This window comes from Trachurus trachurus, assembly GCF_905171665.1.
Source record: "Trachurus trachurus genome assembly, chromosome: 15".
In the NCBI taxonomy this organism is placed as follows: Eukaryota; Metazoa; Chordata; class Actinopteri; order Carangiformes; family Carangidae; genus Trachurus; species Trachurus trachurus.
Window position 1 is genome coordinate 14,300,770 of NC_139906.1, and position 24,873 is coordinate 14,325,642.

Genomic DNA, 24,873 nt, shown 5'->3' on the forward strand with positions numbered 1-24,873 from the left:
TCTTCCTCTCTCTCTCTCTCCCTCTCTCTTCAAAGTCTCAAACAAACACCGTTCTCCTGCTCAACTTGCTCTCCAACATGAGGTCTGCTTCTCACGATGAAACTGGCACTGAACTCGCTCTCCTTTCTGAAACAACCCAGCTGTCTGTTGGGTTTGAACTCAAAGGTTGTGATATTATGAATCAATACACTTACCCCCCAGCTGGTGGACAGAGAGAATTTATCTGTCCTTCATTTCATCAATACATTTTCAAAACTAAATCTGAAATGAGAAGCAGTGCCCCTGAAATTACTTATCATCGGCAGAACCAGTGTATTTAACTTAAAATTGCTGATGCGTTATCTACCTTTAAAATCCATTAGAGTATTAATTGTACCATCGCTTTTCTCAAGGCAGTGCTCAATGCTCGAGGGGGGGAAGCACCCATCAGTCTTTACTGATCAGATGTGTCAGATATGAAAGTCATTACTCTGCTGACATGCAAAACAAACAAAGCTCCAAGGATTTCATCAAAGAAGAGTCAAAACTGAAGAGGGTTTTATTTATCTGAGCAGGAGCAGGTCATTACTCTTTGTTATACCTGTCAGCTCTGTGTGCTGGAATAAAACACAGAAAAGCAGACTCTTTCCTTGTGCGCTTTTTTTTTTTTTTTCCGGTTTCAGTTGTAAATAAATGTGAAATCTCGTTTTTCGCTGGCTTGGAATTGCAGATGAGGAAAACACAACCGAGCAACCGTTAAATTATGATAATCATCCTCATTCTAAACCTTTCACTGTATACGTGTTCTTTTCCATTAGGAGATTTCCCATAGAGGCTTTTTACCTTGACGAGGGAAATGTAAATTATTCTTCTTCAAAAAAGAAAAACTGGTGGGTTCTGCATTTTGTCATGTAGTTTGACATTTTATCCAACCAAGCATCTGATTTATCCGCCACTGAAGAGTCTCAGTGTGATCTTTAGTCAGTTATGAGGGGAAATGGGTAGTTTGAGATTTGACAGTGGTTTTCAATGGCTGCATGACTTCTGGCGATAATCCCCACTGGGGAATGAAAGGAAATTTCACGATGGAACTAAAAAATATACTTTTTTTCACACCGAGAGGTCGTTTAAACTACTTTTAAAGCCTCTCAACTCGAGCTTTAATGTTCCCGCGGAGCGTCTGCCACACCGGTTCACACTCTCCATCTGAGAGAATGACATTTTGTTCAGTGCTTCTATTTTAATGAGCTCATGTGCATAGAAAACATTATGATGGAAAAGCAAACAGACATTTGGATGCAAATGACTTGAGCGTGTTTGGACACTGTTCTCTTATTAGTTCAACATAATTATCATTATTCAATTTGTTTGGACATGAAAACAAAGTTATTTTTGATTTAGTGAGACCTTTACTGACTTAGTATTTATAATTTGTCACTCCGGAGAGAATAGAGAGGTTTACTTTTTTATAAAATACGTAAGTGCTCTCGTTGGATAAAAACTGGTCCATTACATTTTCATTTTGTTTTGCTTATTGAAGTGTGGAGATAATGCCTCTTGGGTTTGGCTAAATGTTTATATTTTCTTCTCGTTCTCCCCCCACTTTATCTTCTTTACAAGGCCCATATAGCGTTCCTTACTCATTCCCCATCCATCCCTCTCCCTCTGGCTGCCTCGTTTTTTTTTTCTGTTAGCCTCTCCCACTTTTCTGCCACCCCTTTCTTTTTTCCTCCTAAACGAGCATATTTTCTCCTTTTAAGGAAGACTGGACTTGCTCAGCCCCAAACATCACTGGTGGATGAAGGCAAATATATCATCCTCACAAAAGGGAGGAAGGCAGATGTTTTTATAGCGGTCTGGTTAGAAGACGTTGCTCAATGTTGCCATCTGAGGCTCGAGTCGGGGGGTCCCGGGCGAGGGTTGAAAAGGCCAGAAATCTCCCGGGTGTAAATGTAACAGAAACAGGGTCAATGAGGCACATTTCCACAGGAAGGGTCAGCTTTGGGAACATAATGGATTTTCAGCTTGTTCCTGTTTGTTTACGACGGATGTTTATTTACATCATTTAGTCACTTAGAGACAAAACCAAAAAGAAAAGACACACAACAAAAAGGAGTCTGCCAGATCTGCGTAAAGAAAATGAAACATTATTTTGAAGTATTGCTAATTAACCAATGATCATGACGATCATCACGCACACACGCGCACATATACTCAAACTGACTCTAATTATAGTAGTTAAGATGAAATCCAAATGATTTCCTCCTGCTGAAACAGGGAGAGGGGTTTGGGAAACACAGAGCTCATCTGAACATAGATGAAAGGGTGGGAATTTAAAAAGAGGCACAACACTTAAATCTTCCCCTTCTCAAGAAAATATATGATCTGGATCAAATCCAACTTAAAGTCCTTTATCTGTTAGTTACCCTTCTGTGTTGCTTGTGTTTTCTCATATCTGTAAATAGTCGAACAAAGGAAAAGCTCTCTTAAATACGTTCTTCTAAGGCAAGTCCACAAATGACAGGGGGGTCTGGAACAATGACCCTACCTTATGAAATCAATCTAAGTGGGCTTATTCATGGCCTTTCCTGTCAGAAAATGTAATAAAGTGGGATCTCACTTGAGAATTGTAAGAGAGACGGTTGAGACAATACAATATTTTGTTCTACTTGACTGCACATTGTCTATTAGCTATGCTAAGTAATCAGTGTTTTTAAACAGATAGTGATGTTGATAGTTGATGTTCAAGTATTTTATGTTCTCATTTATATCCACCAGTGTCGCTGCCGTCAGATATGCACAGGCCTTGAAGCCCCTAATTGAAAATTCGTCAGACTCTGGAATGCAACACACACATTATGAGAACCACGTTATTGAGATCTTAACATACTATTTGAAACTCGAGGCAAAACTAATCATTCAGTAAAATTGACATGGTTGAAATCTGTAGATGCTGGCCGGTGGTTAAAATTTGTGTTTATGTGCCACACAGTGATAGCTGCTATTCAGGGGAGATTGGCATTTTTTCACAGTTGTGGTAGTTTTTCATCTGAAGGAGCAACAAAGTTTTTTTTTTTGTGATATTAAAGTGATGAAGTGTGTCAATATTTAACAGAGAGACATTCATGTGTCCATAGAAGATTGCAGTGAAGCCTTGAAGAGCATAAAACATTACCTCACACACACACACACTCACACACACACACACACACACACACACACACACACACACACACACACACACACACACACACATGAATGTTCAGAGGAGTTTGTAGAGCTTGGAGTAAAAAGACATCCAGAGGGCTCAGTGCGTAAATTAAAAAAAAACAAAACAAAACAAAACATTATCACTGCTGGTGCTGTCGTCATAGGAGACATTTGTGTCAGACTTTCCTGCGGGTTGGGAGCAGGACTGAAACGCCTGTGTGTGTAGTGGGAGCACTGGTTCATGAAATGCCATTGTGGTTATTTGCCCTTTTAGCTATAAGCTCCTCAGGTGATCAGCGTCAACAATGCTCCTAGAAATCGGCCTCTGAAAAGGGCAGCAAGCGCAAAAAGGCAAGAAGCAGTTTACCAGTGCCTTTGAGTCCTGCTAGCACAGAACAGAGAGCGAGTACTTCCTGTGTCTACTTCCTTTTTTATGAATAAGGGTATAAAAGCTTCCCTTCTCAGCAGGAGGGGACTCCTTGTTGGATTAACCCTGATCCATATTATTAACCTCATTCATCCAACTGACACTCTGTCTCAAAATCAGCCACACAACACTCAGCACAGCAATTCAAGACTCTGGTGATGACATGCTTCAATGAATGAGTGATCTTGACTCACTGCACACACAGGATCCGGTCTGCCTCAAGATTTCTCCCCCATCTCCTGACACAGCATTGTGTCAGAGCATCAGCCTGACGCGCGCGTTGACAGTCTCAGACTTCATTGCTTCTGGCCCGCGTTCACCTGTTGTCAAAACATGGACAACTTACATGAACAAACGTCTCTCCTCCATCTGTGGTACATCATACAACACTGTTGCATGTGTACTTGTTGTTTTTCATGATCATTTTAAACACAATGTGCACTTCCATAATGTCTGTTATATGTTTTTATTTGCCATAGCTGCTTTTCTTTGTAGCCCACCTGCGCGCAGAGCTGCAGCTTGATATCTGCACATTCGTTTTTCAGCTAATTAAATTCACTCCCTGGCGTAAATAGTCATTGCAGGAAATACTTACCTGCAGAACGTCCTAATGACTCGACTCTGAAGGCCAGTTAGGCTTTCAGAGGTGCATCCCCGAATGGAAATCATCTGTTTCCGTTAGACATAGACTTCGTCTTTTATTGACTTGTTCTAGCATTGGGAGTAAAAATAAAATTCTTCACCTTGATGTATTTGAAATAAGGATAGATATGTTTTTTTGAAAAGCTGCTTTGCGCTTCTTTGAATAAGACTTTTATTGCCATAGAAATAAGCAACATCTCTGAAGGTGAACTGGTCAAAATCCTTCACTAGATATTACAGTTAACGCTGGCTCTAATGTCTAATGTTCTTCTCCCTCATTATGTTTTTTCTGCATCAAAGCAACACCAATGGCACACAAGTTTGTTAAAACAATGCTCTCATTTTATATCACCTCATCTCCAGGTCCAAGGATCTGATCAAGGAAGCCATCTTGGACAATGACTTCATGAAGAACCTGGAGCTGTCGCAGATCCAAGAGATTGTGGACTGCATGTACCCTGTGGAGTATGGAAAGGATAGCTGCATCATTAAGGAGGGCGATGTGGGCTCCCTGGTCTATGTCATGGAAGGTAACATCACACATGCACAGAGGTTAAATATTTATCCAGCAAAAGCCCAAATCAATTCAAATGAAAACCTTGGGCAGTGAAAGTGGGCAAGAAATAGTCGAAAAAGAAGTAAATAATGACTCTTTTTAAAAGATTTAACTGAATCTGCAGGGCTGTGTCTGGAGACCTTTAAAACCTTGTCATAACAATGATGAAAAAGAAATGAAAGTGCATTACTGTTGTTGTTGAGTTTCTGCAGGGCAAAGAACTTAAAGTCAAAACTGCAACAATTTGTGATGTTTTAACGTTTACTTCTTCCCACTGATTTTATTATGTCTAAGCCTGCGTGCCGCCTGCGCCCTTCATGTGTCATTGTGTTTAGCAGTGTGGTTCCAGCATTTGTGTGAGAGCGTATAAAGTGTGAGAGCTCCGTTGAAAGCAGCAACAGCACAACGTCCACTCTGGTGCTGATGGGATTTGCGAAAAAGGCATATTTACAACATGGTTTGTGACAAGTGATAGTGGAGTGAAATGTCCAGGGGGCCATCATCCCTGACACAGAGACACATAGATCTGACTTAGAGCAAAATGGTCTCACACAGTGCCAGCACAGTATAATTGATCATTATATAGAGGTGAATATGACCATCCACAGACATTAATGTGGATTAAAACGCAGAATTTTAGAATGTATAAATTACGATTATGTTTTGCTTTTTCTCTACAACTGATATAATTTGCCTTTAAAAATGTTTTAAAACCATAACAACAAAACAATACAGAGACTGAGAGGCAATATTCTTTAAATCTATTGGTTGGTATATACTACACTGATAGTGGCATTTCAAAGGATAATATTTTAAAAGGAAGATTAATGATATTGTTAGTCCTATTGTTTCACTGTGGCCGCCTACTTTGATTACTGGCAAGACATTTCCTTGATGTCTCATTCAGCCAATATTATTGAGAACAGATCTGTGGCAGAGTGCATTTAAAACAACAAAGCAGCAATATTATCAAACTAAGTGACACTTTTTTTTTAGTTTAATTGAATCACAAATCTCCCCTGTGTTCGGCGTTCTTGAAGCAGGTAGGATTTGTCACATCTGAGAGGACTCTGGGGACAGGCTGTGTGTCTTTTGGGATGCCAACAGAATCTGATCTTCATTGAGTCACCAGGTCTGAAATCAAAAACATTTCATAGCCCGCCTGAGAATCGTGACTTCAAAGGTTACTGTATCAGGGAAATGACTCAGTGTAATCATATAAAGTATGATATAAACAAAAGAATGGCTGTATTGCTTGATCAATAAAAATGTTGTTGGGCTGAACTTTAAAGCTGCGGTAGCTACACGGCTCTAGGGATGACAATGCCAGGTCCATAAATTTGTGTACAGAGCCCTAATGGTGCCCACAGGTATAATATAACTTTAGGATGAAATACCCGCTGAACTAATTCCCATTGGGCTCAGTTTTACCAATTAGTAAAGGTTGGCATGCTAATATACAAAGCTGATATGCTGCTTGGCTGTAGACTCTTCTCATATGTGTGAATCCCCCACAGTTATTACCCCGATCCAACGGTGAAATGCTACTCGGTTGTATAATAATACAGCAGTCACAGGGCCATTTCTCTGCAGATGTAAGCAGATTTTGCCGGTAATACCTCTGTTCCTTTTTTTATATATATACCCAAGTGGGATTTCAGTGAAGCACTTTCACCTGTGATGGATTTTACAGCTTGGTGTTAGTACTTTTATTTAAGTAAGGGATCTTACTCCTTCTGTCGACACTATTCACATCCCTATTGCAAGAAGGACATCACTTGTCACTCTTATCTGCACAGTGCAGAGAGAAGTCTGATATGCAAAGAGGCTTACATGTAACTGGCATAATGCAAATGAAATGCAAAATGCAACCGTGGATGGTACAACAGTGACCTGAGGTGAAATTTGGAAATTTGGAAAGGTGTTGCAATGCCGTGACAGAACCAGGGATGTATTTGTTTATTGTGTGAATGTAAGGCCTTTGGATGAAAAAAGAAAAAAAGGAACAGCTGAGGCAATGGACTCGAATTTTTTGGTCTTTTACTGTCAACCTGTACTTTAGGTAGTGAGTAGATTTGAACCTCCCCCTGCGACAAAGGCTGTGAGAAGATGATTGTCCCAGAGGTGACTCGTCATGCCAGGTCACAAATGAGCAGGCATCACAATGACATGATGAATAGGTTCCTCTTGACTGCAATAAAAGAAAGGAAACGAAAGATACAAATCTGTAAGAGAAATAATTGTTGAGGGGCTTTGTGATTTCCTCTCTGACAGTGATAGAGGAAGGAATTGCAGTGCAACTGGAAACGTGGCTTCAATTTAGCAGTGGTCATATGTCACTAATATCAAATCTTTTGTTAATTATTCGCCATTTTCCAATCCTTAGGGTAGGATTAATATATTTATCTTCAATTAAAATCATCAAAAGCTTTTCTATTTCACGCTCTGTTTCTCTCTCATGTCCCAGCTTGTTCCTTGGCCCGTAATTTTCACCCTAACCGTCCCTGGCCTTGACTTGTTTTGCATAAAAAACAAATTTCAAAACCTTTGGTCCAAGGGGCAGTGACCATGTGCCAAGGTCTGTGGAAACGCATCACAGTTCACCTTTTTTTTTTAACCGCTCTGACAGGCGCTCTGACTTTACTGTGGCATGTGAAAACACGCGGCCTCATTAGCTCAACATTGTACATCATTTTCCTAGCAAATGACATGTTCACAGCTCGGGCACTAGTGTCATTTTTTATTGATGCGCTGCTGGCTAACCATTAACATGTTGCCATGGGGCTGAAATCCTTTGTCATGCAACATGTAAAGCACAAGTATAAACTGCAGCAATAATATTAGTAACAATAATAATGGGGATGATAATAATAATAACAGTGGCAACATAATGGTGCATTACATTATTGCTCTCGCTTCAAACGTTTTTGGGTTTTTTTTGATGATGAGAGCATAGTCCGATATCGCAGAGAATATCAGCCTCCCCCTTTTTTTTTTAACAACCTCAGCGTAGTTAGCCTTTGTTGCTGATGCACCTGATAATTAAAGATCAGACAAAACAGGAGCAGTAGAGAAGAGAATGGATCCTGGCACTGGCTCGCTGCTCTGATGAGGCCGCCTGCTTGGCCGTAGCTACCATAATGAGTGTTTGTTGTGTTTTGGTCGCACCAGGCTGTAACTGACATCGGGCCTCTTTTAAATATTGATTGCAGCTGAGACAAAAGCTCTCATCTCCATGGAGATGAGATTGATTTTGATTGGCTGCGTCCGTACGCGAGATCCGCACAGGTGGTTAATGATGATAATAGCTAGTGTAATCATCACATCCAGTTATTATGAAGTATTTCACTGACACGACAAAAAAAAACCTCTCAAATTCTTCCACAGTCATCGTTCGTAAAAGTGTGTATGCTAAGACAGGCTATATTATAAGTGTAAACAATGTCAGAAGTAAACTTGTTAAAGGTATCACACGCACATTCTCTAATCCTCTGCTTTGAGAACAGTGTTTAGATAAGTTCGGATGGCATAAACACACAGAGTACTGGGCTGAGGCCTGTGAAGAACACACTGGTTTAATCCAGTTTGGCAATGGAAATGGTGATCATTGCACCTGTCAGCTGGGGAATTTGAAAATTACTCACAGTAAATGCTTTTGTGTTGTTGACCAGAGTAAACCTGTATTTGTTCTTTTCTATAACAAACAGACCACAGTGAGACTGAGACAGAGACAGAGGGGACGATATGCAGCAAAGGGCCACAGGTCGGACTTGATTAGGCCTTAAGCCTTATTAATGGTACCTGCTCTGTGAGCCACCTGAGCGCCTGAGATTTGAAGTTTAACTTAATCTCACAAATGCATCATGGGAAGTGACTGAGCTGCCTAATCTGGATAGCTTTATGTCTGGTTTTCAAAATATTTATGTACATGCAATGCAGGCGACATTTTCATGATTGATTAATCTGCCTCTTCTATCCTCAATTAATGAATCATTTAGTCTAGAAATGCCCTTCACAGTTTCCTATAGTGATTTTTTCCCCCTATTTTTTGACATTTAGTTTTAGTAAAACAAATTGCCTCTTGGATTAAGTTCAATGATTTTGTGTTGTTAATTTGTACTTGTATTTTCTACTTCTGACTACAATTTGGACAAAGGCAATAAGCGTATCTGAGCAGGTTTCTTCAGTTTGATGAATTCATCAAGGCAACAGGCTGTATTAAGTCTCTGCTGCTCCCAACTCCGCATTTATATTTGATATTATATTCACTTAGATTCCCACTTTGTTTTGTATCTTTCACCTTGTATGAGAGAGAAATGTATTCAAAGGAAAAAAGAAAAACCTGGAAGGTGCCGGAAGACGTGACTCTGATTTTGAAATATCTATTGTTTTTCCTTTTATTATGTTTTAGGGAGATCTAGCCGTCTGGCTTCGCTGTATATTTTATTAGTTTTACAGTCACCGTTATAGAATTTTTTTTTATATGTCCTCACTTTACACAAGTGCACAGCGAGGACATAAAAAAGGGGAGAGGAAAGTGAGGAGACACTGGCAATGTTACAGTTTGAGTATGAGTTACAGTAAAACCTCAGAACCAGCACATTGATGGCTTCTTTGACAGGCTACCCTTCGACGCAACCATTGATGCATTGTAGACCAGCTTATTCAGGTGGAAGTGTTCAGGGGATTTGAGAATACACACAGGATTTGACGTTTTCTCTTCATAAATTGGATAGAGTTCCAATTATTTTATTTGACCTGCTGTAAAGCAACGGCAAACATAATATTCTGACAGATTTCTCCACAAAGACTTGTGTTTAAGTTTGGCTTAAATGGTATCCGTCAATGTCTGAATATGACAGAAATAAACAAAATAGTGTTTTGAGGCTTATGCTGAACCACTTCCTGACAGTTATTCTCCTTTTCTCGCTGTTTCACTGAGATATACCTCTGAATAACAATGAATACCAATGTTAACCCACTGTGGCTCAATACTCGCTTCTTTCTTTCTTTAATCTGATGGTTTTTGACTCTTCATGATCCTACACAAGATGCTCGGTAGAAATAATTGCATGTGTAAGAATCAGACACTGATTTGTTTTCCCTTATCTCTAATCAAATATAAACAGCATTGGGAAATGAGAGGTACGGGGTTCTATTTACATTTCATTTCACTGCATATTTTACGTTGTGATAATCCCCTTAAGTCTCTACTAGCATCTTATCACCACTCTGTCACCTTGTAGTCTACTTTACAGGCTACGTCATCAACACCTGACATAAAAATATATCCTCAGAGCTTTACAGCATTCTCTTTCTTTGTTGTAATACTTTTTGGATAACTGTCATCCATCTGTGTATGAAATGAATCAGCTCTTCAAACTAACAATCATTGTAACTAACACTCACTGTCGCTACTTGTCAAGTGGCTACTTCATGTCAGGTTTTAATAACTCCGACTATCAGCTGGCCATTCCTTGAGCTGCCTAATTATCTCTAGAAGACCAAATAAATGAATATCTCTCTTTGACACTCTGACAGCTGTTACGGTTTGTAGGACTCATCCTCTCACTGTGGTATAGGCGTATTCTGCAGGGAGCTGCTCTCTGTGCTCAATGACCAATGAGGCAGAGTGAAAGAATATGGGCTCCTCTCTCATCCTGAGCAGAGCTTAGAGATGGAATCAACAGGGGAAACTGAGTGTGACTCGGTGTCCTGTAGAAGAGTAACAAAAACCACAAGAAAAATCAGTGGAGAAACAGGACTGTGCTGCCATTCATAGGGCACAAAGAGTCACTAACTGGTTTTTAGGAATATGAAGATGAAGAAAATCACATGCTCTGATCTCTGTTCAAAACACCCAATGAAGGAGTATTTGTTCATAGCTGTTCATCTCTCCATTAGCTGTTCTGGCAGCACATGGATTTCTGGCCCAACACCTTCCTGAAACACTTCATGTTGGATTTTTTATTTAATATTTCACTGGTGTGTAGGTGTGAATGTGAGGACATAATTGGGTAAAGCAAATACGATGCACTATCTTGTGTTGCCATTGATTCTACGATTACTTCTCCTTCCTAGTTAATCACTGCACCTACTGCAGCTATAGTTGTTAAACTATTGGGTGATTGTTGTAATTATTGTGATATATTTGCATATTAATAAGGTGATATGAAAATAAGGACTGAATTGGGCTGCAGAAACATGAGCATACAAACCCACTGGACTGCATTGTTGCCTGGCAACTTAACTAATGCAGACCTAAAGCTGTTGCTGCTGTTGCTGTCAAAGTAGCATCTTGTTGGAGGGGGGGGTAGGAGACTCAGCAAAGTAAAAATGTTGACAATCACAAATTTAGGTTTGATGGGCGTAGGAGGCTAGAGCATGTAGCAGACATCCGACACAATAACCGCAGCTCATTATATCGTGACAGCACCGTAGCAGATAGTTGTAGGTTAATAATGGACCCTAACCCGCTCTCCTCGTCTGCTGAAAAGACATCTCTGAGAACTCAATTTCAACTACTTGCACTTAAATCAAATTAAATATCAACTCTGAGTGTGTGAACGTGTGTCTGTGTGTATCACTTATGTGACATGGCATACATTATTATTACCACTACACTGACTCCCATATAGCTGTCCCTCCTCAAGGCCGTCTCCTATGATGATTCTAATGAGGCTCTCAGTGGAGGATTATTAAGGTGTCATGTGAAGAAAAACTGAGGGCAGTGTAATTGAAATGACATTTAAATACCCGCAGTAGTTATCTCACACATGTCAAAAGAACGTGTTGGGCTGAGGTGGCAGCCCCTGTATCTGTCCAACTTACATGTGGTCACCATGAGTGACAAAGTTGCACGTTATTAAATGAAATATGTGTATAATGTCATTCTTCTTTGCTGAAAGGTCAAAGAGAGAGAGAGATATCAATTAACTTTAACCTTTGGAAATCCATATACCTCCACTGAGCTCAGTTCTTTACATTCACTTGACTGACGACATTGTTGATGTGGTATTCAGACATGGGAAATCAATTATTGTGAAAGAGCGCAGGCATAAAAATATGTTCAACTTCCTGGCATCGCGCTCTTTGATTTCTAATTTAAAGCTGAGACTGTAACAATGAATTAACCAGATGCAAATCTTTAATAGATCAGCGCTACATGAAGAATGATGTTTTTTATTTATTTAGAAGAGGCGGTGAAAAGAGAGGAAAATATGGGCAAAGTAAAAGCAGGAAATAGTTTTCCAGGCGCTATAGGTGGGTAGCCTATTGATTCTCAAGATGGTGGTGTGGGTAAACATCCAGCTGCATTTGCTAACACACAATAGCTTAATAATCTGAAATACATCTATCAGGAAGAATATAACTTCAGCTAATGTGCCATTTATGTGCAAATGGTTTGTACGCGTGTGCTGCAGTCTAATAATCCCACCTATACTGAGCAGTGCAGCGTCTGCTCTGAACTCCAATTGGAAATACTCTTCTCTGGCAAGTGTCTTTTCTCATTTGCCCCTGCTACCTCCAAGTTGTTCCCTTTGTCACTGTCTCTCCTTTTCATTCTCCCACTCTCACACCCACACCAGTGCAAGTTATCAATTCAAAGTGCCCAAATATGAGAACAGAGCCACGCACCTTTTTCCTCCATCACTCACTCACTCGCATTTTTTGACTTTGACCCCAATATCTCCTCTTGTCACCATCTTTCTTCACCTGTCCATCATCTCTTGTCTGTCTCTTCTGTCTCAAGCCACTTTCTTAGTTTTCACTTATCTCCCCTCCTTTTCATTTTGTTTCTCTTTATGTCCGCTGCCTTTCTTTCCTTTCCCTGTCTTTTCCCTCTCTGTGATAAATGTGAGCTGGCCCTTTTGTTTTTTTTTCTCCCCCCCCCCAATGATATCTAGAATAAGAACTGAGCCCTTTCACTCCACAGAGACCCGTGAAGACACCTCAGAGTAAGAATTAATGAGTAATTTGTGAGTGATCCCTGAGCCTTAATCTCCTCTGTGGTTAACTCTGCTTTTGAGAGTTCCTCATCTGGAAAGCTGTGTGTGTGTGTAAGGAGGAGGGGGTGGTAGAGACAGACAAAATAAGCACTCACATGCATCCTATAAGCTGAATATTATGCTAATGTTTGAAATTCTATTCTTTGCTTTGACTCGCGTATGAATCGCACAGTTATATATGCTTACTGCTGTGCAATTGTCTGTGAATTTGTGTGTGCGTGGGTGTGTGAAGGGAGGTGAGGAGGTGATGGTCACAGACTTGGAGTAATGCTGAGAGGCTGCTGTGACTGGATAAGCTCTGTGTTTGCCGAGGTTCAGACTGAGGATACAAGATAGGGCATGGGTAATCTGCTCTGCTACAGTAACGGACAAATCCCTTCACCTCTAGGCACAGCACTGTAGACACACACACAGACAGACACACACACACACACACACACACATGCAGTGTAAGTACATGCGGAATTGCTGAAAAAATAATGAAAACTTTGCACACACCAGCTCTAACCAACACTGATACCTGGGGACAGTGTGACCATGTCCAGCTCTGACCCTTGATCATTGGTCTCGGCTTTTATGGTTAATTGACAGACTTTTAACAAACGTGAATATGCTACACTGGAAAGGTCCGTTTCATCAGCCATTGTCACTGGAGTCAAGTCAAGGTTTACAGGACTTTTGAGATAAGGGTTTCTTTGAAATGATTCTTCTCTCACTGAGGAGTTTTTTTCTTTCATTGACTCTCCTGAGTTAAAATTCATCTCTTTGATCTCTTTTTGAACTTTGATTGGCTCTGAAATATCAGAGCATAGGAATTCTCATATTTCGTTTGCGCAATGTACAAGTCACGAATCACTACTATTAAATGACTTTGTGTGTGTAAAGACAAACTGCCTTGTTTTAAACTTGATAACAAAGCTCTTTGGACATTATCCGAATGATTTCTAAGACGTTTCAATGAGACCCGACAGTTAAACAATTCTCGGCACATCAAGCAGCACATAATCCTTAAGCAATATGGAAAGTTGGACATGTGAGATTTTTATCACACTGAAAGTACAGAAAATGGCTCTGTGGGTCTATCAACCCGCCATTTTGGTCCAGATGGAAATATCTCAACAATGACTGACTGGATATATTGCTGTGTGAAGTATGGCACAGGTCTCCCTGGAAACCTAATGTGATCCCGTAACGTTTCATCTAGTACCACAAGCACGTCTTAGACTGCACAGAGGTCCTGATTGATATTCATAATGGCCTGAGGATGTAACCTAATGACTTTGGTGTTCCCCAAAATTTTTCCTCTAGCATCGTGGACAATTGGATGGATGACCATGAAATTTGTTAGTGACATTCAGAATGAATAGTCAAAAACTTTGGTGATATTAGCACGCTGGGATTTAGTTCATTATACCCACAGTGCAGAGTACAGCCTCGCAGAGCTGCTGGCATGACTGCACATTCACTTACATGTATATGTTTGGGTAATTATCTGTGTCCCTTACACTTTTAAGGGAGACAGAGTGAATCCAAATCTCCATCCTGTCTGTGGCGACTGACATTACAGTAGAAGCTGTGGAAATGAGACAGGCCCATTATTGTGGTACTTAAGATGCCATATTAATCTATATTCTGATGTTGAAACTGTCTAATTAAGTCTGGTCGGTATGAAAGGAAAGCTACAGTATGTGCGCATAACATGGACGTTAGCTCCTAATTACAATGGAGTGATTTGTTCTGTGAATACAAAATGATAATTTTCACTGCCCCCTGCCCGGGCTATCGATCACCTTGTCAACACAGGAGCCATAATCGGAGTTTGATGACTGGGAGAGTAGCAGAGACTAAAGTTCTATTATAATGTTTTAATGAAAGCAGAGATAGGAGAGTGGGGGCTCCAGACGTGGGAATTTAACTGTCCCATCTCACCTCACATGTCCTTTTTACTCCCACTGAAAGAAAGTAGCCTTCACTGAGGGGCTGTCTCCAAGGTATAATGATGTAAAAAGGATGAAACCGGCTGGTGTCCTTATCCCATTGACGACACAATGATTAACGTCTTTAGGTCGCACAATCCACTTGCAACTGCAGTGTAATTCTTCCCCTGTGCTTGATGACAGGAATACCTAAGCAAGGTACAGGTGCCTTGGTTAAAGATGGTTAAGTGCTCTCATCGCTAATCATATGATGTTCTACATTTCTCCCTATAGCATCAGGTGTCCTTCCTCATCTCCCTGCATCTTTCTCCCCTGCTGTCTCTCCACTCCTCTCTTCAGCTCTGCCTTCCTCCATATCGTACTCTATTCCTTTCCCTCTGCCTGATTTGTTTCTTCTTCCTATCATATCCCTGTGGTAGAAATGGAAAACATTTAAGAAGACAGTTTGACGGCAACTTGTTTGCACTCGGATTCAACCCACAGAGCAGTGCATATATACAAAACTGACATTTCCTGTCAATTTCAAGGGGACGGCAGCAATGTTTCTGACAGGACACAAAATATTAAAGTGAACTTATAACTATTGAAATTTGTGCCCCACTTGTGGATCAGCAGATTTTTTTGACTCAACCTTCAATCTACTTCTGCGCACCACCTCGCATGGCAAAGATCTGTATCAGATGTTGAAGGGTTTTTACAACTTCTTACAGCATCAACATTCGTGGATTTCAGCTCCACATTACATGAACAGCGCACTCTGTATTCAATCTTCAGCTGTGAGAATCCCGAAGCTGCAGACTGCAGTTTGTCCACAGAAAGCCGATCACTGTCAAAAAGCATAGTTTGTGGTGATGCTGTGGCGTCTGTGGAGCAGGGCTATTGAAGAAAGTGCCTTTGTGTTTGGCTCTCTATCGTCTGCTTTGAATCCTCACTAACCTGTGCGATAACAAAAAGCACTTTCACACAGCCTCTGGTAGTGTTTATCAAGAGTTTTCACGATTAGTAAGCAGTTGATAAGAACGGCTTAATGATCAGCTTTGATCTTATGTAGGTTCAAAACCATTTTAGGCAAAGCTCTGCACAGGTATTACTACTCCATGAGGTTTTGTTGTCAAGTAACAAGAATAGTACTTCTGGTGGGTTGAAATGTTATCAAGTGAACCTCATTTACTGCGGTGGCAATACAATTTGTCTTATGCTAAAGAAAGCCCATGTGAAATATTTTCCCAGAAATTGGATTTTTGCAGTCTGGCTGTTAGTCGCTGCCAGCTGAGCTGAATTTGTTTGAACGTTTTTGAACTTTCCTCTGCAGCATCTCACAATCACACCTAACAGAACAATGTAGAATAAAAAAAATTGTGTTATATATAACTTTTCTGTGCCACAAGCTTTGAACAAATACATCAAATAAATCCAATTAATACAACATTACTTGTGGTATATTGGTGCTTACGATAGTCTATTCTAAGCCACATGCTTATTTTCTTTTAGCAAGGAGATGACGTGAGTAGCACGTCGGTAGCAGCAGCCTGTGGAGAATGGTAAAGGTTGATCTTATGAAGCTGTTAGCTGTTACAGCGGGGAGGCACCCTGCTGTTGCCCATTCAACATTCAGAGGACCAACACTGCTGAGTGACAGACACAGCAGTAACCGTTCGCCGTCTGAAAATGTATTAACATTTATATTCCACAAGTTAACACTTCTTTCGAACCCCACTGCTGATGCGCTCTGTCCCTGTTTCTGCAGTCAGCACAGCAGCCATGATCATCCTGCTGCTTGCATTCTTTCAGCCAGCTGTTGAGACGAACAGGGATTCCCTGAGACAACAACACCGTCGTGTATGTTATTTGCCAGGGTGCCAGGGTGAACTTAACACAAGTCTTTACTGAGCCACCCTCTCTGATTAATGACACAACAGTGCTTTTGCTCTCTCTCTCTCTCTCTCTCTCTCTCTCTCTGCCTCACTTTGTGTTTGTTCTTGCTGCTGGCTTCAGCTCACATCCTTATTTTCTTTAACTCTGAGGTTTATTTTGTTTTTAACCGGAGAGAAAAAAATGTATTACTGGAGCTTATACACCGCTGCAGAGCAACCGGTCCTCATTATTGAACATAGTCACAATTGTGTGATTTAGAGGAATTAGCAATTCTTAATAACTTTGATTATTTTAATTAGGGTCCACTTTTAATCAGCCTCAGACCCAAACACTGACTTGTTGCCATTTTTGAATTTATAATAACTACATGTGGAGAGGAGTGCAGCCTTAATCTTGAGATCTATTGGATTTATTTTTCATTTTGTTGTTGTTTGCTCACTGTGTTGATGCATGTGTCTCAATATTCATAACTGGACAGCTATGAATTCTTTTTTCCCTACTGAAAGTGTCTGGGTTTTTTAGATTCACACAGTGTGCTTTTGAAAACACAGTAAAAACGCTGCTTGGAGCTGATGTATTATCAAAGGCTACCATTTCCAGCCTATTGCAATCAAACGTGAATGAAATACAATTGCAGATATCGCTCAAACCACATCTTTAAAAATAACAAAGAGCGAGTGGGGATTTTTAAATTCAGGAATTTCAGGCCCTGTTGAATAGATGCCGCACTCAAAAGAGCTCTTAGCATCAGTCTTGTTTTCCCCTTGGATTTTTCTCCAAATAACCATTCAAACTATTACAAGGACTTTTATTTTCCTCACACACAAATAGTTGGCAAACCATAAGTCTCAAATGTCAGCCTGAGCCCGTAACACCTATTTTATTTTATTTTTTGGCCGGTGGGAGCAGTATGAAACGTCCTTCTTGATCTAGTATCAGTGTTTCTCCATCGCTCGAATGGATTGAGACAGCATTGGGAAATCTGACCCCTGAGCTGTGGCGGAAGAACAAGGCCGATCATGATGGGATAGCTGGTTGGTTGTTATCCTCTATGGGACTGGAACTCCCCCGCATCCTGTTTCTTGATGTCCACTGTGTTGCAGCTTGAAAAACATAAAAAGTATCAATGGGGGAGAGGCACACGGAAGAGTTAGACTGTGCCTGACCCCCTGAAATTCAGCTTTATTTATAGAAACAGTCTAATGACTTCAGTGTGAAAGACCTTGGGTGGAAGTTAACAGATGTCCTTGTAATAAAAAGCCTTGTGTTACATGTTGTTTGCAGTGGCACAAACAAGTCTGGTTTCAGATAGATTTCTTAATAGAAAAAATATAGTTTTGACAGATATCTTTCTAGATCACAGAGGATCATTTATATTCATTATTAGAGGGTTAGCATTCACATAACCACTTATCTGCAAAGTCCACAGCTCCAGTGTGAGATAAAGTCAAAGACAGCAGCTTTTTTTGTGGCATGCAGCCAGAGTCACATCTGATCTTGAACAAGAGCGATGTCTGCTCACTCAGAGGTCTGTACCGACGCCCTGCTATATGGAGCACACAACCGTGTACATTCAAATGATCAGCCATTAACACAGCTACACTGCCTCAAGCAGAGAAGACATGCTGTGATACATCACCAGTGCAAACCCTAATGGCAGTTAACATTATGCAAGCACTATTTTGGGCATTTTGAATTTTTCATTTCTTCTTCTTATCACAGTTTTTAATTTGCTTTTAGACAACAGTACACAGCTGTTGTTATGGCCCCCGTGAGATGTAAATGTGCTGCACTTGGATATCAGATCATCTGAGCAATGAGAGCGCGTGTATGCGCCTGTTGTGTTGTTATTTGAATGAGATTTGCATAGCACTTACATGTGAGAGGTGTATTCCAATTGAAATTAGAGCTGCTTTAATAAAGGACTGTGATGCAGCAGGACACAAAACAGGAAATGAGCTGGACCGTGTGTTGCATGCGTGTGTGTGTGTGTGTGTGTATGAATAACTGTGAACTTCTTAAGAAAGTTTCTAAAAAGTGGAATCCTAATAACTGAATGATGGATTAGTTCATTTCCAAGCAATTCCCTCACAGCTCGCCAACAGTGACTTGTCCAAAACAAGGACTATGTGCTACTACTCATCTTCTTCAGACTCAGAATATTAATGGACTGGCTGCTCACAGAAAAACTATTAGCATCGTTCACAGTCAAGCAAGTGTGGTCTGCTTTTATTTATGAGTTCTGCTGGCATTGCATCACAGGCTGCCCTTCTTTGCACGTAATCAAGGTTTGTGTCCTGAATCCTTTTGAATAACGCAGGAAGTGTCTGTATAGACACTGATAATAAAAAGTGTCAATCAAACTTTGCGCACTTTGGCTTTACTTGACTGGTACTGTTTGCTTATTTTGATCCATACATCACTGCACAGACTTGCTTTGTTTGCAGTGTCTCTCTCCTGAAACTAGTCATTATTAATTTCATCTGTGACACCAAGGTTTAATAGTTCATAATAACAGCTCAGGAGTTTGAGAGGTTGTGAGTCACATCATCATCAACAACATTTCACACTGTTTCCTGATTACCATAGTCTGGCACATATTCTTTGGCCTCTATTCTCAATGGCTATCTGGACTTTAGTCTTGCAGTAAATTGAACTCACAAATTATAGTTTTTATATACAGACTCTATGGGGCTTGACTGGCACTACAGGAATGTTTTCAGCTGCACTCAGCAAATGAAACATTTTAGAGCAGGGAAAAATCCTGAGGTATACAGAAACATATTCAAAGGTTCTGAAAAGCATTAAAAGGAAAATAAAAGCATGTTTGGTTCCAGTAAAAGAAAGAAAAGAAACACAAATTATAATAAGAGTGCCATAACAGCACTGTTTCATGTTTAAGTTTACATTAAAGTTTCAAATTAAAATCAAATTGTATCACACAGTTGGCTTTGTATGAAGTATTGTACATATTGGATTTTAATGAGACACCTGAAATAGATATTTACTGTAACAGATTTATTGTGCTTTTGTTGTTTAAGCAATCTGAGAACCATCTTATGAAGGCAGATAATATGAAAGAAGCACAGACACATAAAAGGCACCTCTCAAACATCTAAAAGCCACCTTTAGTATTTGTTTTTTGTTTTGTTTTGTTTTGTTTTAAATCTCCAGTTGTTTCTCCAGAAACAGGATGTTTCTGACATGAGAGAAAGGCTGTTGAACAGGAGTAATGAAAACAGCAGAAGAAGACTGCAAGATGGTGGCGTACTTAAAGAGATGAGAATTTTTTTTCCTGTGTACAATTTCATGGTGGGTGTTAATGGATGATGTGTTGTTTAAAGACGTTGCATCGTAGTTCGTGAAGGGTGGGAAAAAAACTGAAGTGGAGAGGAGACAATCCTGTCTTGTGAGGGTTTTTATTTATCAAAGAGGTGTTACTACCCTCTCTAACAAGATAAAAATATGTCCAACTGTTTCTTCCGTGGATGACGCCCTTATTATCTTGTGATATTTCAGTTGCCTGAGCTGACTTAAACAGCTTTCTTGAGGTCTGCTCTCTGTGAATCACAGTTTTCCACTTCTCACTGGATCCCCGGGTTTCCAGGAATGCATACATCCTTCAAAAATGAATATAGAGTAACTTGCCTAGAAATGCAATCACGCTTGTCTGAGCTGCACTTAAACAAAAGCACACAGGTGTCATTAAAACACACTCATGTATGGATCTTTTGTCCTTGTACAGATGGTGGTAATATCGTTGTAACTGACAGACATACTAGGAAACAGTGTCCTTCCACGTTATGATATAGATTAAAACAGAAAACAAACATCAATTTAATCTCAGTGTCAGTGTTAATAATAGATTACATTTGTGAGAATAATGCGAAAGCAATTTGGATTTATCAATGTGGCGGAGATATTGAGTGTCTTGAAGAGAGATTTAGTTTCCTGTGCTGTGCTCAAAGATCACAGTATTATGATGAAATGTGTGCTCAAGCTCTGTCTGACAAAATAAAAAAAAACTTCTTGACAGGATTTCAGACCAACAAAAAGGTGGGAACCATTTAAAGCAGCATGTTTCCTGCTTTACGGGGATTTTTTGGGCTCTTGTTTTTTGGGTAAAAGGGCCCTGTTATTAGGTTAAAAGAAGATACTTTTTCCTCAATGCCAAGATTGATATCTACTTTGGAAACGGATCTGGCCACACATCCTGTAAAAACAATACTGAAGAACACTCTTTGTGGATACCTGGTGACAGCCACATGTTTTCAAATACAGCAGATTGATTTCATAGTCCTATTTTTCAGGCATACCATACAGTGTCTGTAAGTTACAGAGTGATAAGCTTTAAGCCTATTTTTCTCATGTCGGTGCTGTGACATTGCCTTGGTAGGGCGCCAGTAGCCCTTCGAAAATCCACATTACACCATAATCTTATTTTTTTCTGGCCCAGTGAGTCAAGAGCAGTCCAGCAGGGCGCCTCCAAAAATAAAGCACAAGCCTTAAGACACCTATCACTGACTCCATTTCATCACTGAAACTTTGTATGCTACACATATTCAACAGTGCAGAAGAGTCGCACTTGAGTGATCAGGCAGGGAAATGAATGTGTAATTTGTATGGCATGATGCCTAACAGCGCACCTGTGTTTCTGTCCACGTTGCAGACGGGAAGGTGGAGGTGACGAAGGAGAGCCTGAAACTCTGCACCATGGGGCCGGGGAAGGTGTTTGGAGAGCTGGCTATTCTCTACAACTGCACCAGGACTGCCACTGTCAAGAGTGAGTTTCCACAGACACTTGGAGAGAAAAAAAAACAAAAAGTGCACGCATGAGACTGTGTTGAATGTCCACATGTTCCACCAGGTGACAGATGTCACCTGTTCACTATCACGCACACAAACAGTAAGTTATCTTTCCTACATTGACACATGGAGGGATCACACCGTCACTGTATGAATGGGTGCGTGGAGCACAGAGATAGCATTGTTACTCAGTCGCGATGAAACACTGCCTATCATCGGCCTGCGTTTTCACAACACTCAGAGTTAAGTGTGTTGCGAGACCCCTACTGAGCTGAATGTCAAGGTTTACTGCCTTTGCCTTTTCATGTGTCAAAGCTCCGGCAATGAGTGATGCACAGTGGGCGAGTAGGTGGTCTCTCAGACTGGCAATCTGAATAGTCAGCCTAATAGACGGAGGGGGGAGGAGGCTGAGGAGGGACAGGACAGATGGTGGGCCGTGCACATTTGAGAAAACTAGTGTGCTGTAAGAGCTTGTCTGGATGAAGAATATGTGTTTATGTCAGGCAGGAACTGGGAAATAGAAATGTGTGTTTGGGTGGAATAATAAATAGACAAAAGGTGGGATGAGATAAGGTCTGGTGTCTGAAGGAGCGCACATAAATGCAGTTCATTATAAAGTAAATCAATGTAGGTCGGCGTTGCAGTTGGCACTAAGGAGGAACATACTTTCATAATTCAGTGTAATCACCGCTGACCTGGTAAATAATTCTACACTGTGTGAGCTTTTTCAGCTTTTTCCGCTTGTGGTGGAAATCTGTGACCCAGGGTGTGAATGAATGAATGAATGAATGAATGAATGCATGAAGGGCAGCGGGACTGCAGGGCCTGAAGTCGAGGGCAAGAAGGTGTGAGCTGGAAGTGTGGGGGGAAACAGGGTGGACTGTGGTCGCGGGGAGGTTGCACGGCCCTTGCTGACCCCTTTCATGTCCCATGATACCCCCACCACCGAGGAGCCAACCTGACAGAACTCCCAGCTCCCGTTGCTATGGCAACAAGTGCTCACAGGGAGATGAGCCAACTCTTTTCCCCTTCCCACTGGCGACAGAGTGTCTGTCTCTTTCTTTTGTATATTCTTTTGCCTGCCACCGGCCCCATACTTCCCGCCACAGTTTTTTTTATTACTATTAGTCAATGCTTCGCTGGTGATGTGGCTGCTCTATAAAAACTCCGCATGGAACAAATGATGTAATTGTCTACATGGACAGAAGTATGTTTGCAGACTAACGGGGTCACTGGCACTGTTTCTCCACTTGTCTTTGTTTTAACGTGCTCTACACAAGAATGTCCCGGGAAATTCAGCGGGCGCGTTGGCTCCAATGGTGTGCATGAGCCTTCAGCTTCCAATAAGCCACTTTAATTTGATCTGTGCATGGAACCTTTCTCCTTAGTGTAATTTCAATTTACATTGCTTCGTCTCCTAAGTTACATGCATGAGTAATTACATCCTGGCAGAATTTAGATGATGAGCCCGGTAATGCAAACTCATCCGTAAAACGGTGCACAACATCAGCCACTACCCTTAGTCTGCAAAGCTACCTCAAGAATATAATGACATTATTGCTAACAATGATAATGAAGAGATTATTGGAGTCTGTCACCTATTAAGAAAACTCACAGAAACAATTAGGAGCCAATTATGTGCAACAACTCATTTAGAGAAAACGTGTGCAGTTATGATTATAATGATTATGAACACAGTCAAACCAATCAGGAGTAACTGGTGGCTTTGTTGTTAGCAAGCCAATACCATTGTTTCTGTTTCTAGAACTGTGGAGTCGCATGCAATATTTAGTTACACTGCAGTCAAACAAGAGAAATGTTTCAAATTTAACTTTAAGTCGGGGTGAAATAAACAAAAAATAATTAGTTGCAGTGAGAGTAAAATTAACTTGAAATCTTTCAGTTCCTAAACCACATCGATTCATTTGGTACCAACTAGACCTGCATGATATCAGCGAAATGTCCAATATGTGATAACAATGTTCAATATCACGACAACGATATGACTTAAGCAAATATTCAAGTGTGCATATTAACCATACAGTTCCTGTGTCTTTCTGAAAATGACCCAATACGCTGTAGTACATACACCAGGCCTGTAGTGGCGCTGTAACACTGCCACACAAATACACCAAAAACAGAGAAGACGAGTGGAAGCTTGCATTTGAAGTCGTGTCAATACAAATATGCCGATCGATGTCACGTGGACACGTTTCAGGCGCTGTATCCAAGGGACTCGACGAAGTCCGCCATTGTTGTTGTTACGTTACATTACGTGTAGCGGTGTAGCTCAGGTTATAGGTATGAGGTGTATGAGTGTGAAGGCATGGCGCCTGTAAATAAAATGTACACATTGCGTTTAAGGCAACCTTTTGCGATGTGTTAATCGTGCATCGCGATGACGATGAGAATAAGATGAATCGATCAGCCCTGGTGCCAACCATCCCCAATGCATTCCACAGAGTTTTAGGTTTTTCAGTGCCTCTCCTTTCTTTCAGCCATCAGGCATTTAGTCTCTCTCCATGTCAAAGCACAATGAAAATCACAGGCTTACAACTGGCTTGATTTTGGCAATAAATCAAAAGGAGAACATGACTGTGCCAACAATGAAAGGCATAGTGGCAGTGGCAGACATAATGTTCACAATGATATATTATCTATCACACACACAAGTTGTCTGAATTGAAAGCAGTGGCTGTCTGGAAAGAAGGAAAGACACGATTTGGAAAGTGGTTTGCAGTAATGGAATGAAGTTGTATCTGTGATTTATAGTGAAAAGTCTAAAATAGGCAAAAATCACTGCTTCACTGCGGCCGGTTCAGTTAAAGCTACAGCTGGCCATTTGACGAAAGTGAAAGTAAAGTCTGTGACTTTGTCGGAAATTTCAAGAGGATACACCATCAGGTCCATCTATGAACCTCTTCCAAGCCCCCCCCCCCCCAACACACATACACCACACACCACCACCACACACACGAAGTAGCCAAAGCACACACTCAAGAGCCGTACCATATCCATAGCAACCGGTGACTCCAAAACGATCTCACGTCTCTCAGCATGAAACACACAGTGAAGTGAGCTCACTGTAACAACAACAGTCTTCTTATTACTTGTTTCTGCTGTGTAAACGCTCGATGTCCACGGTGGCACCGACAGTTTCACATTTTTTGGCTGCTCCAGCATTGCAATAGCGACGCTCGGGGGTGGGGGTGGGGGGGGGTCATGATTGGCTGCTCCTCCAGCTCCTTCTACCTGACAGGAGGAAAATCTTCGGTCCCGGTGGATTTGGGCAAATACGATTAAGTAGTTGGATTTGGTCCTAAATGACCCATTTCATGTCCTACTATCGGAATATAGTGACAGTTCCAGCAAATATGACTGAATATTGGTACCAACTGAAGCTTCAACATGACAATTTGCCAAGGAAGGCCC

General features: G+C 40.8%; 1 protein-coding gene across 2 annotated transcripts in view; it reads left to right on the forward strand.

Moving 5' to 3' along the window:
• LOC310997733 (cGMP-dependent protein kinase 1) overlaps window positions 1-24,873 on the forward strand; it is a gene marked incomplete at its 5' end in the record, with an annotated part of 76,326 nt that overhangs the window by 4,487 nt on the left and 46,966 nt on the right. For both annotated transcript variants that reach the window (XM_083987524.1, XM_083987523.1), the window contains 2 exons: window positions 4,622-4,788; window positions 21,305-21,418. In XM_083987524.1, coding sequence (XP_083843650.1) covers window positions 4,622-4,788; window positions 21,305-21,418 — 281 coding nt within the window. The remainder of the gene's footprint in view (window positions 1-4,621; window positions 4,789-21,304; window positions 21,419-24,873) is intronic.